General features: G+C 39.2%; 1 protein-coding gene across 1 annotated transcript in view; it reads right to left on the bottom strand.

Moving 5' to 3' along the window:
* fmn2a (formin 2a) overlaps positions 1-18,456 on the bottom strand; it is a 41,575-nt gene that overhangs the window by 13,778 nt on the left and 9,341 nt on the right. The window contains exons 4-11 of the mRNA XM_086259163.1: positions 17,823-17,975; positions 15,886-16,718; positions 15,227-15,368; positions 10,073-10,160; positions 5,222-5,283; positions 528-619; positions 307-436; positions 61-207 (exon numbers count right to left, since the gene is read on the bottom strand). Of these exons, the coding sequence (XP_086115289.1) occupies positions 61-207; positions 307-436; positions 528-619; positions 5,222-5,283; positions 10,073-10,160; positions 15,227-15,368; positions 15,886-16,718; positions 17,823-17,975 (1,647 nt within the window). The remainder of the gene's footprint in view (positions 1-60; positions 208-306; positions 437-527; positions 620-5,221; positions 5,284-10,072; positions 10,161-15,226; positions 15,369-15,885; positions 16,719-17,822; positions 17,976-18,456) is intronic.

The raw sequence follows: 18,456 nt of genomic DNA, 5'->3' as shown, positions 1-18,456 counted from the left end.
TGTGAATTACACATCTGCAGTTGCAAAGTAAGTGATGTTTGCTTTTACTCCAGTACTCACACTGCTTTTAACGTCCTTCAGTTTTGGCAGAATGTCCAAGGTGAAGCCGTCAGCCTGCCCTCGAGACCGATTTCCTCCGTTCATAAAATTGCCAAAAGCCAGCACCAGGCCGAGCACCTGCAATACGGCCTCACTACTCTGGAGAGTCTGAGGTGAACACACCACACAGACACGCAAGATGAAGATATGAAGGCTAAACCGAGTGACATGAAATAAAACAAACTGAGAAGAAGGCCAGTGGCTCACCTTGCACACTTTCTGAAGGATTTCAATTTTGCGGAGGATTGAAGTGATACATTCATGGAAGGTTGACTGAAAAAGGATGCAGAACACCCTTTCTGAGAAATTGGAGATTTGTGATAGCTGGAACAGAAACCTGACGAAGGACAAGACCAGTCAACTTAAACCATATATTTAATAGCAAGACATTGAACAGACTTAGTTTAGAGGGTGTATTTAGTTCTTACTGTTCTGGCTTGTCTAGTGGTTTGGCATCTTCCTTGCCTTTGGCAGATTTAATGTGCTTTTTAATGCTGTCCATCTCATCATCTTGAGCTCTCTGTCAAAAGAAAGTACACATTAAGTTGAAATAGAAATTGGTTACAGTTATGACGCTGACAAAAGGTTATTTTATTTTACTTAAATCTAAACTAAGCTAGCCAAAACACAAAGTGCCTCTACAAAAGCCTCGAGTCATCACTCATTTCTTGATACTGTGACAGGAAAATGCACTGGCACCATCTTTAGGATCATTGTCATTGCTGAAAATTGAAGCTGTTGTCAATCACATGCTTTCCAGATGGCATTGTATGATGGATCAAAATCTGAGGGTAATTATCAGTGTTCATAATTTCATAAATTTTGACAAGATCTTCAACAGTGCTAGCTGTAATGCAGCCCTAAACCATGACAGCACCATGTTTTCTTCAGTGTTGTACTCTCCTGACCTTATTCAAACATTTTGATGATTTTAACCAAAATTTTCAATTTTGATTCATCACTCCATGAGACCTGTTGTCAGCTCTTGTGCAGTTTGCATACCTCAGCCTTTTCTCCCTGTTTCTCTTTCCTAAGAATGGCTTCTTGACAACCAGACTGAGACCATTTCTGATGAGGCTTCAGAAAAGTAGATGCATCAACTGAAGTTCCAGATCAGTTTCTCAGATCCTGTGTCAAGGCGAATATTTATTTTGACTGTTTCTTAATTAGATGACTTTCAGATGAAGTTTATCTGCTCTAGAGTTTTTTTTTTTTCAGGCCTGTTTCTTTAGACCTGCCACTTTTGTGTCCTGAACTTTTAAATTTGTAAGCTAATACTACTTTGTGAATCAAGTTGTTGGTAGAAAATTTTTAGAAATGCTGGTTTCAAACTGTGTTAACATTGGCATTACTGTAGATTCAACTAAAGAAGTGAGAACAATTAGTTTTTGTCTAAGCCGTTAGTTGTTGTTTTTTTGTTTGTTTGTTTTTAAAGTGGCTCACTGGAAGGAAAATATAAACAAATGAGGGTCGACTCAAGACTTTTGCACAGCTTGATTACAAGAGAACATGCATGGATATTGCTGAAACATATCTGTGTATGTATTTCCTTTATTTTGGTAAGGATCAAGGGTAGCGGTGTCACAGTCAGGAAACCAAAATTTAAAGAAAAATACTAAAGAAGAAAATCTGTGAAAAACCACATCTGTAAGAGAAATGGGTGGGACACTGACAGCACAGGAAACAGTATTAAGTGCTTTATAAAATAATTTGTTTGGATATTACTTGAATCACTTTTATCCTCTGAGTCACACCCAGCACTCCAAAGTGGTGAAAACATACATTCAAATTAAAGTCCATCCCTTGGAAATAGTGAGCCTTTTTGTAATAGCTGAAAAAATACACATTAGAAGGAGTTATACTTGGACATGTTCCCAAAACAGCATGTGAATGTTGAATGATTTTTGAACAAAAATATCAATAGATGCTTCTTAGACGTAGTTTTGCAAAAATAATTGTACTGGTGTTTTTTTCATTCCCCCCCCCCCATTTGTCTCTGATATCAGCTCACTGAAACTTTTGAATGCTCATCCATGCAAAAATTTGTTGCAAGGTGTTTAGAGGTTTTCTTGCACTTCAAACCCTGCAACATTTCAGTTGGATTGGTCTTTATTTGCGTGTCTTAGGCCATTCACAACCCCCTACCCTCCCTAATTTTCTTCCCTTTTGATGTCTGGAAGCTTTATCTCAAGTGTAAAAGAATTCTCAAATTATGTTTTGTACATAAACTCAACCATATGCCAGCCTATACAGTATAGGTTTCACAAATGCTAAAAGTATTTCCTTCAGCCAGACTACATTCCTGACTATTATCCTGCTGCCAGGCTCTGGACCACAGTTTTATACAAGGTGGTTTAAAAAAAAGCAAGCCAAAAATGCCCCTTCGTTTCACAAGAGGCAAAGACAATAGATCTTAATGTGTCTGACGCAGAGGGGCAAAACAATAAAACCATCTCCAGGAAGAAAATGTAAACTCTCTCTTAGTCCCTCCAGAGCCCTTAGACCCCCAAAGTCTGAGTCCCAGCAATCTGGCCTCATCCTCTGTTTCTCTCCATCCTACTCTGGGGTTTGGCCTCGGCATGGATCCTTGGAAAACATCAAACACCAGCATCAAACGCACGAAGGGCCAGATTAGTATTCTGCACACCGCTGCCTTCTGTCGGTGAGGGCAAGCTCTCCTTCGCCTTCTCTCGAGATGTTTTCAAGTGTAAATATATTTAACACAAAGCAGATCCTTTTCAAAGGGCAGCAGTGGAGCCCAGCAGTGTTTGGTGTAATTGGGGACAAGTAGGCATTAGCGTGTGATCTTTGAATTGCTAGGGCATGTTGTGGTGGTGGTTAGCATGAGAAATACAGTCCCATGTGGAATATCAAATGCAAAGTACAGTAGGATGATATTTGTGATGCCAGAATACTAGAGGTAGCCAAATGGTATTCATTACGCAAGTTTCTAGTACAGGGCTAAACAGAGCCAGACAGGCCTTAATCACTATTTATGTCACTCAGTTTTCAATGAAACTACATTTATGAGATACTTTGTACCTTGAGCTGCCAAATAATCGACCCCAAATGACAAGTTACATTGTGTAATGATATGTAAACTATATCTAGTCTTTTTTCAGAGCAATACCATGCAAAATGGGGTTTGAGGTGATCATATCTTGTTTAAAAGTTTAGGAGAGTCTGACTCACTGACCTCTCTGTTATCTACTACCAGCTGAAAGAAGTCTGAACTTGAGACAACTAGTCTGGGGCCAGATTATGGCTTGATATTAGAGGGTAGGGAGCAGTGTCCCGCTATCACTGTGACCCCTTTAATGACACTGGCTTTTTGTTCAAAGAACAGGAGTGGCTATAATCTGGAGCTCATAGACTAAGCGACTCTGTGTGCATCTGTCTTTATCCTCATACTGTACACTACGTGCAAATTTGTGTGGGTCAACATGTTTGTTTGTGAGCATGTTTGTGTGGGTGAGAGAAACAGAGAGTGAGGCAGAGAAGGCTGATCTAGCTCCTAGCACAGTGAGTGAGGGTGTAACCATTAGAAGCCCCTCACATTCCTAAAGACAGGCTGACTGTGCTGCCAACTGTGGTTTAGGGGGCTGGAGACCCACAGACAGGATGGAGTCTCGCAATACAAAAGAGAAACAATTTGGCTCTGCGACTCAATAACATAGCCTTAGGCCATAAGGGGGAGAAGCAGAGGGAGAGGGCTTGAAGTCTTGGGGTGACTGGAGAGGTTAGAAGACTTTTGATCCTGAGTTATGACACATTGGTTCATAACTACAGCTTGTCTCAAGCCACAGTCTCATTCCCATGATCAACATTATTAATATGCCTCTGGCAGCCAAAGGTCTAGGCCTCTCCTGTGTAGTTGTGCCAAAAAGTAATTCACAGGAATTTCACAGCATCTTAAAAATGTATCACAGTTGAAATGTGGAAAACATACTCATTTTCATGTTCTATTATTTACTGACCCGACTTCGAATGGTCCCTGAACCATTTCTACTGGGGCTGGGGAGATTTCCTATCAGACGAGCTTGATGAATATGTATTTACTCTATAAATGGAAGTCTTCACAGCCAAAATGGAGACATATTGGGAAGTACTGATGACAGTTCTGTAATTCTTTGCTAATATTATATGATTTACCTTGGCAAAGCTCACTGTAGTCGGCTCTTTTTTAAAACCACATCGAAGCTCTGACACAAATCCTGGAGTTTCTCAACTATCATTTCCTTTGCACATGGGCATTACAAAAGTTGAGTCAATCAGATCCAGAGTGTAGAAAACATGTTTACTACGTAAAAGCTTTGGTTCCCTTCCAGGGCAGCAGACAGACCTACACATGACTGACGCTGTCGCCAAACAGCACACATACCAGTACAGTTTGTGGCTTGCCTGTTTGTTTTAGTATCTAATGCACATTTCCTCAGTTCACCCCTTTCAAGTGGAACATGGAATAAGACTTAGATAGAGAAATACGTTCGCAGTAAAGTGGCATCTCTGAAATGTTGCTACACAATAATGTAATTACAGATTTTTCTTCACCCCTACAATTTAAACAAAAGTTCAGCCTTTGATAATGTTGGAAAGATATATTTTGATGAATGACATTTGGTGTTTTGTGGTTTACCCTCAGTCAAGTGAAAAATAAAACAACACTAACATGTGATGATTTCTTTTTTGCCATTTTGTTGATATCACTGCTTTATGAGTCTTCTTGGGTTTCATTCTATAATGGAATGATTGCTTGTTATTGATATATGGCATGAAATGTGCAACAATAAATCATTCTATTTGTCACTAGCAAGCTGTTCCAAACTCATACTTTTACTGCAAACCACACAGGAAAAGAAAAAAGATCAAGGTTTTCCCTGTGCGAATGCTGCCATCAACATCAGCCTGAGCTGTCGGTGGAGTTGCTTTGTATAATTTTCCTGGGCTGGTTGCTCAACATTGCCTTTTCACTAGTCTATTGACTCATTGAAAACCACTGTCCGCATGATCCTTTATCATCCTTCCTTTAAAGTAAAAACATTTGCAAAGAAAAATGTTATTATATTATTTTTGTGACCATATAAAATAGCTTTGATTCCAAAGTCTTTGTTGTTATACTCACATTTTCATAGAGGGCTTGCAGAGTCTCCAGATCAACAACAGTATTGTCCATATTTAGAACGGCTGTGGATGGAAAGAGAGGGTGACATGGTTAATGTTAATGTTAACACTAAAGCATATCATGACATTCTTTTACCTTGAATGAACACCATTAACAAGTCAGAAATCAAACTAACACAAACAGACTGACAATTTCATAATCTCTAGTTTATACAGTGGTTCTTTTTTTGAAACAACAACTACAAACAAAGGTAGAATACCATTTCCTGCCGGGGCTGAAGGTGCCATGAAACAAGGACAAAAATGATCTCATGCCCACAAAAAGTGACACGTCGTATGCTTTAAGCTACACAGTTATCAGTTCTCATGACGATAGCATGCAAGGAGCCATAAACTAAAACATAAATATGGAGGTCTTAGAAACCTGTCAAAGGTACAAAGATCTGTGTTTGAACTCCTGTGTTTGAATTCCTGGTGTCGCCTTTTTGTCTCGGCGCGAGGACCTGGCGCCCTCGAGCATTAATCCTTTGAAAGTAAATGTTTAAAGACAAACAGAGCCCGGGGGTCTGTGGTGTTGAGGCTGAGGTGTTGCTGTACGCACAATCACCCAGTGCAGTGCTTGACACCTATATGTGTATTTCACCATGCTGCAGGGGCCCAAAATCACTCACAATATTTTGATCTGTTGATTGCTGCTGAGGTACAGGGGTGAAGGCTAGGGTCACAGAGGCTAAAGCAACTTTGAATCAGAGTTTGCTTAGATAATGAATACAGAAGGATGTTTTAAGGCTTTTACAGCACAGCTGAAAAATAAGATCAAAGAAAATGATAACAAATATAAAACTAAAGGATGGTCAAGCATGTGGAAATAGTCTGATATCACTTTCTCTCTGTAGGCAGTTCTGTTGCCTTTTTAATCTCGTCACTCTTCTTCTACAAGTGCAAATCAACTCCTTTTTTTTTTTTAGTTCTTCGCTGTCACTTCCTGACCTCTTCACACACTGTTTCTTCCAAACCCGCCACAAAGAAACTGCCCTTTTCCATTTCTCCCACTCGTTTCTTTTAACCATTTGGTTTTCATTACTATCCAAACCAGTCTGGCTGGCTTATTTGACTGGAGACTGTTTTTTTTTAGGAGAAAACCATATCGTCACGGTGACACAGGACCTCTTCTAACTGAAATCCAGACCCATCTGCCCAGGTCTATCCTGACTATCACACCCAAACATGGCGCCGGTAACCGCCATCTCTGACGGAGGCTGGTGGTCTAAAACTTCTCAGGAACGCCGACAGTGCACGGAAGTGTCCTATGAAAAATGCAGAGTGTGGGCCAAGTCTGAAAGCAAACAACAACAGCTGTGAGGAAAAAACAAAAAAAATGTCTCGACTTCTCACTGAGCAATTGCGCCGTCATAAAACTGACACAATCTAAATCAATGACTCAGAAGTTGTTTTTCTTCATGTCAGAGATCTCAGATTTACAAAGACTTTGCTAGTCATTGACCAAAATCACGAAACCAACAGGAAACGAAACTAATTCACTACACTGACAGGAACAATTACAAAGTTTGGGCAAATTAATCTCTCTTTGGTAAACAAATCGTCCTTTGATTCTTTAATTATCTTAAACCTCTAATAGCACAAGGGAACATTAGATCATGTCCGGAATGGGAAAACATTAGCATAGTTATTATACAGACTTTGGGGGTTTGTTATTTAAGGGAAATTGAGTATTTTAAGGCTATAATTATTATAATTATTCAGACCTAAAAATCAGTCAAACACATTGTATAACACAGCACATATATACGCTCAAAAACACATTCAGGATTATTTTCTTTCTGCACAGAAGATGGCCCACTGTTATGTCAGAACAAGTAGATAATACTTGAAAGTAGTCCACCAAATCACTGAGATGTCCTTTCTCTCATCTCCTAGTGACATAGTGAAGTTTCCAATCAGTGCTAATTATGTAGTAGTGCAAAACTGTCCTAACATAGGAGATAAATACCAGTACTGATGAGCGTGGCCCTCTCTTGCCCTTCCAATCTTACCTAAAATGGATGCACCAAAGACTAACATCGAGACCAGAAATGCAGAACAACATTTAGTTCCACCAGATTCTTTAAAGATGCTGCAGATAAAACGCTCCCAGAGAGCAACTGTTTATTGCTACATTGCTGGTTTGTGTGGCACACATTTATTTTGATGTAACCTAACCATATGTCTTGTTCGTGAGGAGTTAAGGTTTGAAGCTAACGTAAATGCTTTACTGAGAGAAGATTGAATAGGATGGGGAGATGACGAGAAGTGTTTAGACACAGATGAGCAAAGACTGGAGAGCAATCAGAGAGTAACTAAAACAGGAAGACCATCTGTAGCCATCATCATCTCCAAAATGACTTCACTTTAACAAAGCCGCTTAGACAAGATGGTGACAACTCATCCGACAGAGTGTCTCTGTGAAACACGATGTGCATGTTAGATGGGGAGAGAATATGCAAAATGAAAGAGAAAAGAAACAGATGAGAAGAGAGATGCCTTTCAGCAGTATAACTTGTGATAACACCAAACACTGGAATAGCTTTGGTAAAAACAAATCCAATAACATTCTAACTTCACGGCAGACTAAAAAAGAGAAAAGATCTATACAATGGGGTTTGCTTATGTTCAGTGTGCAGAATTATTTCTTTTTTAGAGATGATATGGTATCAAAATGCTGCTTTTGTACGCTTTTGATAGAAATTCACTTTTGTTTGGAAGTTAGCATCTTCCCAACACACCTGGGGATGACTGTGTACTACCTTCAAACAGAGGAAGGAACCATCCTCGTGGCACATAAATAAAAGCATCTCTGGCTGCTCTCAGGCACAGTGGTGTTTTAAGCTCAAAGCCAATATCAGCAAGTAGTATTTACAACACTACAAACACAATAATGTTCAGCAGGTGAAAAGTTTACCACATTTCTTATTATTTTTACTTTGATTTTATTACTTTTATTTGACTGTGCTGTCTGTTTATCTTTTTAATCTTGTTTCTTTAAACAATTTCTTAACAGGTGTTTAACCCCCACAGTAGATTTTATGTAAAAACAAAAGTTATATGCTATGCAGTATTTTACTTTCATTCATTAATCTGTTTTCACTAGAAATTACATGGGGTACGCTCCTGTTGTTTTTTTTTGTTTTTTTTTTTAAATGTGCTGTATAATAAAAACAGAGACAAATAGCATGTTGACTAGATCCTTACCATACTAACATTTGCCAATTAACACAAAGACACAACCTGATGGGTTATAAAAGTATCTGGTCATGATCAGAAGTAGTGGATGTTTTATAATTCTGGTTTGATGTTGTCAGAAGAATGAGGTTCAAAAATGTTTCACTGGCAACTTTTACAACTGCTCGTTAATGTAGTTGTCTAATGAGCCAAACACATGGCAGCAACTCATGTGCATTTATACATGTAGGCGTGGTCAAGATAGCTCGCTGAAGTACAAATCACGCATCAGAATTGGGAAGAAAGGTGATTTAATATGGTATCATTGTTGTTACCAGATGGAGTGGTCTTAGTATTTCAGAAATTGCTGATATACTGGGATTCTACACGTACAACCATCTGTAAAATTGCAGGGAATTATGAAGTTGTGTCAAGTCTCAGTTACCTAGAAGATACTAGTATGCTAGATACTAGTATCAGAAGGCAAAAGCATCTCTACATTCTGACCATGCTGAACCTTGAAGCAGATGGACTACAGAACCAGAAACCACACTGGGTACCATTCAGCTAAGAACAGGAAACTGAACCTACATTTTGCATAGGCTCACCAAAATTGGGGGAAAAAAAGATCGTCTCGTGATGAGTATGGTCAAAATTTGTCATAAAAAAACGTGAAAACATGGATCCATCCTGCCTTGTGTTAACAATTCAGCTTGTTATTGGTGGTGTAATGCTCTGGAGGATGTTTTTTTCAGACACACGGGGCCTCTTAGTACCCAGTGCACATGATTTAAATGCTACAACCTACTTTGTTGCTAAGCATGTCCACTCCTTTATGACCATAGTGTACCCATCTTCTCCTGGTTACTTTCATCAAGATAATGTGCTCTAACGCTCAAATCACCTAAAAATGGCTTCTTGAACATAAAAGCGATCTCGCTGTACTTAAATAGCATCCTGAGTAACCAGCTTTGAATCCAATAGAGTACTTCTGGGATGTTGTGGAACGAGAGAGTCACATCATTGTGTAGTGCCATCTTATCAAAATGGACCAAAATCTCTAAGGAGTGTTTCCAGCACCTAGTTGAATCTATGCCACAAAGAATTAAGGCAGTCCTGAAAGCAAAAGAGTGTCCGACCCAGTACTTACTGTGTAGTGAATGTATCAAATTTAATAAAAGTTGTTTAGCCATGTCACCCAAAATCACAGACGTTAAAAATAGAACTACAGCAAAAGTCAAGACATCACCAAAATCCATGGAATTAACCTGCACAAGATACCAGCTAATTTAAAAAGTGTCAGCTAAAATTAAGTTGTGAATTAAATGACTGAATGACAGGCAAATGAATGAGATTTCCCATCCCTGGAGTAAAACAGACCATGGCTATTAAAAAGATCAATAGCATGCCTTCATATGCGCAAAACAGCGGCACACCGAATGTGCAACTGTGTATGTTTTGGAAAATGTTAGCAGTACCACCTTTTCAGAAACTGCTACATATTCTTCATTGTTGAGACACAAATTGCTTTCACAGTTTTGCCATCTGAAGAAACTTTGTGACAGATGATAACAAAAGTGCTACACCTCTATACCAGCTAAAGCACTCGTCATGAACATGTGACAAGACTTACCATTCTCTATGTCCTTCATATCAAGATGAATGCTAGACATGAGGATACCTACAGCCTGTGAACGCTTGTTGCTTAAGAGCTTCACCACCTAGAAGATAATGACATGAAGAGAAAAAAAAAAATCTTAACATCGTACAGGCTCATTAACCATAAACTTCATTACAAACAGAACATAACAGAACGGTGGTTTCTGTTTGACAGGTGAGGTGGAGAGAAAGATCCTCCTGCAATGTAATATGTAGATTTTAATTTAACCATAGGGGTCAATTTGAAATGAGCTAAACGCCATAATTAGGCTTGAAGATGATTAACGACCTTTCAAAAACACTAGAAGGTAAATCTTGCTGTCTATAATATTAACATGTCAACCTGAGGGACAGTGAGAGACGTGCACAGTTCATGTATATTGTATAAATATATATTATTTGTTAAAACTATATACTAATAAAGGGCTTTTGAATTACAAAGACAATATTTTAATAGAAATAATCTGTTCTCTATCATTTTCCTTCTGTGGGAGGAAAACTTCATCATTATTGATCAGCACACACTGAGAAAATTATAGCTATGGAGTTACATTGTGTTGACAGATTTTTTTCAAGTCTCCACATACACTGTCATCCAGTTACACAATCAAAACCTTACAGATCAGTAAAAACACAAAAGGCTTATTATTCTGACTCAAGTAGTGCAACTGATGAAACAGAAAACTGACTTTTTGTTTAAATTACACATTTTTTAAGGGGGCTAAAAGGTAAAGTTTAGAAAGTATTATCTGCACAATGCCATGGAGATTAAAACTGCTCAAAAAGCTGCAAACGTTAACAGTTTAATAATAGTCTGCCTCCGACAAACAGTCAGGAGTTAAATATCAAGCCAGTGTTGTTATTACGCATAAAAACTGCATCCAAGGGGACCATTATAAGCCACAGCTCTCCTGAGTAAGCAGAAGTGTGCACTGGGTTGCAAAGTGGTGAAGGGACAGGACAGGAAACCCGTAGCCTACTGTGATCCAGACAGAATGCTTCCATCTAAACCAGATCACACAGACCACAGACCTCTTAAACACACAGGAAGTTATATCACCAAGCCCCAACTGTCTGTGTTCCCCAGCCCAACCACAGCTTTGAGAAACATGCCGATCGAGATATGATGCTGAGTGACTTTCACAGTAAGTCTGTGATATTTTAGTGTAAGGTAACAGCGTCATTGCAGTGAATAAGTCATCAGTAAAGCCTTATATGCTGAAATATACAACAGAGCCTCAGGTATATTTGGTATTAGGTATACTTAATAAACTGAAATACTAATCAGATATGATGCTTTCAACATCTAATCAGAGTCCTCAGACTCTGATTCCATTAATAACCCATGTAAGAAGCAATCACCTGTAGATGATATCAAGAGCATTGTGGCGGCTCTGATTAGTGTTGCACCTGTGTTTTGACCGACATTAATTTGCTCGCTGATCTTCTGCTAACCTACTCCATCTTACAACTTGAACCCCTCTGGCAATTCTGCATACTTGCATCAAGGACTATTGATGCAAGTATGCAGATGCACACACCCCAAGTATACAAAATAAAGAAAGCTCTGGTGTTCTGTTGTTTTATCATCATTTTCATGCAATAAACCCAATTGGAATTCATAGGCGTACCCAGTTTTGTTTCTGTGATCAAAGATTAAATTCATGTAAAAAGAATGTACCATTTAATTAACTTCTCATACAACAGTCACGGTGTGCTTAGAGCTGAAAATGTGTTACGAATAAAGCTCTCAAGTTTGGTACTTTTAATGAAAAATAATAAAGGAAACACCACAATTTCTATTGCTAAAATAAGGAAAGCAATGATGTGTGAAGTAAACAAGACAGATGAACGCTAGTGTTATTAGTTTGGCTACTGATTTAGCAGCTCAAACAATACAGTCAGATAAAAGAGCTATGATGGTGCTGGATTAGTGTGTCTACATCACCATTTTTTTAAATATATTTTATTAGAAGGGAGATTGGTGACCACATCATCTGCCATTGGCAATTTCCTATCTTACAGTTATTATATTAAATAAAAAAGTAATCTTGATACTCAAAGCTCAAGATTTTCTGGTGACCAACAAAAAAATAATAATAATAAAATAAAACAAACAAATAAATAAATATCTATTTTTAAAAATCAGCACTGAGAACATAACTCCAGCCCAATTCTTTCCTCCAAGAAATAATGGAAAATGTTGCTTTTAAACTTCTCATCGTTCTCAAATATAAATGATAATAATAATAACAATAATATCAACTTTGTATAGTCCCTTTCAAGAAACCCGAGGATGCAAATAAGCAAAAGTATAAAAATAGACAAAAGGCTAAAGGTGGAGGGCTTTGTTAAAAGAAGTGAGTTTTGATAAATTCTTAAAAGACTCCAGTGATGGGGCATTGTGAAGCTCAGATTGGAGAAAGTTAAAGAGGATGAGGGCTGCCAAAGTGAAGCCTCTTTTCCCAAATGTACCTAGGTTGATGTGGGGGACAGAAAGTGGACCCGTGGCTGAGGACCGTAGCATTAGAGACCGTGTGTATTGTTGCAGCAGGTCAGACAGGTACTGAGGGGCCAAAGCGTTGAGGGATTTGTAAGTGAGAAGATGGATCTTATAAGTAATGCGTGACTTGACCAGGAGCCAGTGGAGATTTATGAGGGTGAAGTGTGTGTGTGTGTGTGTGTGTGTGTGTGTGTGTGTGTGTGTGTGTGTGTGTGTGTGTGTGTGTGTGTGTCGGAGGGTCCCAGAGCTTAGTGTGTGAGAAATGAGAAAAGATGCCCATAGAAGTATCTATGATTCTGACCAAAATAGAGGTCGGGGTAGGGTCACATACCAGTTGTTTGGAAGGTAATGCTGCTCTAAAAGTTAACTTACAGAAGCATAAACGCCTCAGCGTGTATCATAATGTTTAAATAAAGAGGTTTCAATTTTTTAAATATTGTTCATTTTCATTTCTAACGACGTTTAACTTTTTTAAATAAAAAAAAATCTTGGAGTTGATCTCTTGTTAAAAAAAACAAAATAGTTTTGGTTGTTAAATGTTAATAAGATAAACACTTTTTTCATAAATGTCATATATCAATAATTTATATATATTTTTATTTTCTCTACCCTAGACTTCAAATCTCTTAAGATGAAAAACAGAGCATTGGAAACATGCAGTTCATCATCTTCAGTCTTAAACAGATGTAAACCACATACTATAATTCATATTCATAACTTTCACTCCATATCTCTAGTACATCATATAAAAAGGTCAGAAGCAAGGCTGCTCCCTCTGAAACCTCTCTGCAGGTACAAAGGTTAACAGTTGACACTGTGTAATAGCAGTAAATCTTCCCATCTACTGTAATACTTATGCCAGCAGAGGAGTACTGACGTCAAAGCTGCTCTCTAGTGGTAGTCCTGAGGAGGATGCTTGTCCCCTCTCATCAGCAAAATAGTTGCACTCACAGCACACAGGGGGATGCAAATAACTGAACCAGTAGGAGATGTAATATGTTGAAGGTTAACTGCAATTTTGGTTCAGTCACAGTTCTATGTTTTTGCTGTTGCTGAATCACCATGGCTGTGTTGGAGATCATCCACAGAGATGATTGGGGGAATTCGACACACACCTAAGTAAGTTTGCTTCCCGTCACAATTAGGGGGGAAAAAAAAGAAAGATATTTCATAATGTGGTAATAAACATATCCAGAGCGGTGTCAATTAGAGTGTCGTAGTAATGCTACAGTAACAGTAATAGTACATCTAGCAATGACTTGCTGGACTTATTTATAACTAAAATTTTAACTATTCAAGGAAAAAATATTAACAGGTGTCCTACAGATGTATCATTACACACAACACCTGTAATAACTGCTCTTTCCAAGTTAGATCCTATTCATACAAGGCTGTCAAAGAAGTCTCACCATTAATCAGTGCTCCCAAAAGGTCGATTCTGTTCATCTGCACACAGCGTTTTGAGTGAGAGAAACGAAGAAGTCATCCAACTGACTTCTTCAGTTGCGAGACCGTTGCTCTGCTGGATCTAAGCTACACCATACAGTACTTTAGCGTGAAAGTTCACATTTATTCTGCTACAGCAACATTCATGACTACTTCTGTGAGACAGACACACTTTTGATGTAAATATAAAATCTATAGCTGTGTAATTATGGAGTACTCTACAGTTAGACAGTACTTCCTATGGACTTTGAAGATTCAAATTTGAAATGATGAAAACCAAGATGGGGAAATATAAACCGTAGAAGAAGAAGCTTTTTGTTAAGAGTAAAGCTGTTCAACATTTGTTCTAGTTGTACTTTCAATCAACTAGAAACCTTTTGGAAGAAAGGTTTAGATTTTGGTGTCAAATTCCAATTGATCCCTTCCCATAACTTAAGAATATTTCCCGCCAGTGTCTATGCTTGGGACCAACATATCATTTCAGCAGAAACTGCCTGGTGATTCTACAGGGCCTCAATTAGAGGGGTGAAACTTCCTTCCCCTGTGCAACATTATTTGTGTTTTAGATACATAATTTAGCTGAATAGTACATTATCATAAAACTCTTAACCAAAAGAGCCTTAAATTGTAGATCAAATGTTTGCCTTGCTGATTGATGGAGTGACATAAAGGACACTTGGGAGGGAAACAGTCTGACTATTAAACTCAGTCATACAGAAAGCACAATGAGAGGAACCACATCATGAAATACAACTCCCACGCTTCTCACTCCCTCCCGTTTTCCCCTCTCCCCTTCCCACTCCCTCTCTCTCCGAGCAGTCATCACCGTCGTGAGGTTTCCTCACCGCACGCGAGACATTGGCTTGATGCCACTGGATGGTCACAAGGGGAGTCGGGTGGGAGCCAGAGCTCACACCACATAATAACTGTCTGGCTGTTGCATTTCCTTCTGTCACTCAAAGTAAATGGGAGACAACAGTGATGAGAAATGGAAAGGAACAGCCATCACTGGAGTAAAAGTGCGAACAGGAAAGCCCTGAAGAAAGCCAAATGTAGTGACCCCAAGGGGGAGAAGCAAAAACATGCATGCATAAATATACAAATACACACACACACACTTGCCTAAGCAAATATATCAGTATATATGCAAACACATGAGCGTAACACAACATATCATACCTGCTTGGCCTTCGACTTGCTGATTGTGTCTGAAATTGGCTTCTTCTTCTCCTTGACAGTGCTTTTGGAAAATAGCTCCACAAATTCTTCAAAATCCACAGTTGGTTCCTCAATTTTCTCCCACACCAGTGAGACAGTATGTCTAAAGATGGAGGGGGAGGAATTATTTACAGTGTAAGTAGGAGAGCCATTTTTTTGATTGACAGCAAAGTAGAACTTCATAGTGTAATTTGTGTTTTTTTAAAGGCATGTTTTTGCCCTCTGCAGTTCTACAAGTACTAATTTGTTATTTTTTGGAGAATAAAAATCCAAAATCAATTACTGCCAAAATCATTAGCCACCAAATGGCATTTATAATTCTGGGTTGAGTTCCTCACTTGCTCGTAAAGCAAGCTCTCCATTTCTAGAGGTTTGTTCCACCACAGTTTTCCAAGCCTTAATAAGGAAAGAAAACCTGGTTCAAGTCATTTCTCTGCTGACCACAATGCCTGGCTTGCATCACTTTCATTTTCCACAAAGCTAGCATGTCTATTGCAGTCACAGCATGTGGTCGATCTTTATCTTAAGTGGACAAGCTTCCTCTCAAATCTCTACTGTTCAGAGAATACCTTTGTGCAAATGATCCATATCTATCTTCACTTTCTACAGCATATCCTTACTTTTTAGCATGCAGCTGTATGCGGGTCCAGTAGAGTGGCTTCATTGGCTTGGGGGGTTCTATCATAGCCTTGGCAGGGTCAGCTTCCTGGATCATCATGGAAGGCATGGGGCCTGGTGGTGGTGGGGGCCCAAAGCCAGGAGGTGGGGGTGGAGGAGGGGGGCCCATTCCTGGAGGAGGGGGTGGTGGGGGAGGGCCCATGCCTGGTGGTGGAGGAGGTGGTGGGGGTGGAGGTCCAAAACCAGGCAGGGGTGGAGGAGGTGGTGGAGCTCCGGTACCTGATGGAAGGGGCGGTGGTGGTGGAGGTGGGAAACAAGGTCCAAGCCCGGGTAAGGGTGGGGGTGGTGGTGGAGGTGGCGGTGGAGGTGCAGTGGAACCCCCTGGTAAAGGTGGTGGTGGTGGTGGTTGGGACATAACCCCAGAGACTGTAGGGGGAGGAAGACCTGACTGGATGCTGCTCTGCTGCCTCTGCTGGCAAGTGCAGGCAAAGCCTTCTGAAGATTTGACGATGGAGGGTGAAATGGAGGACGGCGTGCTGCTAGACCACCCATTCAAAGGCACATCAAACTTAAATCCCTCTTCCACAGGCGAGGTCTGGATAGACACCTCCTGGCTCATCTTACCCAATCGTCCTTCTTTTATCTGTGAGGCCTTGTGGTGACCATTGCCCAGAGCTCCCATATTATCCCTGATGCCCTTTGCCAGGGAGGCCTGCTGGCCTTGCAACACAGCTATCTTAATCCGCAGGTCATCAATGGTCCTCTCCAGCAGTGGGATGAGACTGCTTTCATCCTCAGAGGATGACTGACCTGACTTCAACTTGCTGCATTCTGTCTGTCAGTGAACCAAATAAACACATACATAAATAAATTGCATAAATATAATATATTATTAATATATTATTAAATCTTAGGCACATTATCATTCAATTACATAAACAGTGAGGGGAAAAAAAGTGTCACAACTCAGGCAGCTTAGTGACAGAATTATGAGGTTAAGAAGGGTCAACCAAGTCCCTCATGTCTAGACTCTGTCAGACCTCTGGCTCCACATTGGTTAGAATAGGGATGAGGGGATACCAGAGATTTAACCCCAGAGACAGTGAGTCTCAGTAGGCCTCACATGAGGAGGGTTTTGTCTGCTAGTACACATTCTCCAGTTGTAGTCGCCTTGTTGAATTGCGAGGAGAATATTTAGACAGTATGGTCCTCTATTTATTTATTTATTTTTTACTTTTCTAGGAAACGGGGAGGATTCGTGTGTTTGTTTCACAGTACTTTCAACACAAGCCTGACCTCTGGTGGCCAAGGAAAAACTCACAGCTAAATTCATGTGGGTAATAATATTACAGATTTAAAATACAGGTCAAATATATATGTATCAGATACAAAGTTCAGTAATTATATCTTTCCATGTTTGTCACTCCTGCACAGACTAAACGGGTTTCTATCCCTCGGTATTCATTTCTTTGCTGTTTTGCACACTAAAATTCAATTTTTCCATTGTTCATTTTTAAAGCAGTTTAATACATCCTGTATATATGTTTTTGTACCAAAGGTGTTAAATACAGAAAATAGAAATTCAAGAAGGAACAGCAAAATATTATAATCAAGCTTAGTCTCTTCTAGATTTTTACTCAACTGTGTGCACCATTTTCAAGTCTTTTGTGTGCGTTTGGTTTATAATCATGAATGATATTACAATGGCAATTTTTAAAAAAGGCTATATTGGGTAAATGTTACCTTTCAGACACACGCATATGCAGTGAATATATCAGTCAGCAAGAAACAAACTTCGACTTTGTAAAGAGGAGACATTTGAATTTAATCTAATAAAGATGTTAAGTTTATGTTTTCAGAGCATACACTTTCCTTTCTGTGCAGGCAGGATGAAAAACAGTTGTCAGATATTTAACACTAAAGAGAAGACTTAACCAACCTGAACGTGTGGAGCACCTGGTGTTTTGGCTGATGATTGATGGAAAGAGGATCTCAAGCTCTGTACCCTGCCTGTGGTTGCCCCTCCATAGAGTTCCCAAAGGTAAGGAGACACTGGCAAGCCTACAGATGCCCAGGTGTACAGCTGCTCTTCCTGAACACAAGTTATAAATGCAGAAAGTTTATAATATCAGACACAAGGTCAGTAAGGTAAAAGATAAAAGGTCAGTAAACACAGAAGTATTAAAAGCACTACTGTTGAACATCTAGGAAACATGTTTCTTAATATTCCTGTTAAATGTCAAAAAAGCTCTCAGTCTAGTCACAGCTGCCAGTAGTTTGTCAGTCTCCATGGCAAATAAAAACGCTAAGCTACAATTGACTCTCTTACTGTTCAAATATGGTTTCTGGTCATGGTGAAAATGCTTAATCCTCTAAATGTACAACAAGGCATGCTCCATAAATATATTTAATCACTTTAGACAAAGAGCAGCTGGAGGCTACTGAAATTAAATACATTTGTATTTATATTATTTAACAGTATTTATTTCAATGACTCTTCAGTCAACACCCAACACAATGATGGCTACCCTAAAACAACTCTTAAAGAGGCTCAGATTAAAGGTACTCAACAA

Source organism: Aulonocara sp. 'chitande type north' Nkhata Bay, linkage group LG13 (assembly GCF_057382095.1).
Source record: "Aulonocara sp. 'chitande type north' Nkhata Bay isolate Kocher_YH1m ecotype deep benthic linkage group LG13, A_spYH_male_GT1.1, whole genome shotgun sequence".
Taxonomy (NCBI): Eukaryota; Metazoa; Chordata; class Actinopteri; order Cichliformes; family Cichlidae; genus Aulonocara; species Aulonocara sp. 'chitande type north' Nkhata Bay.
The sequence above is the reverse complement of the archived record's forward strand: the minus strand, read 5'-3'. Positions and strand labels throughout refer to the sequence as shown.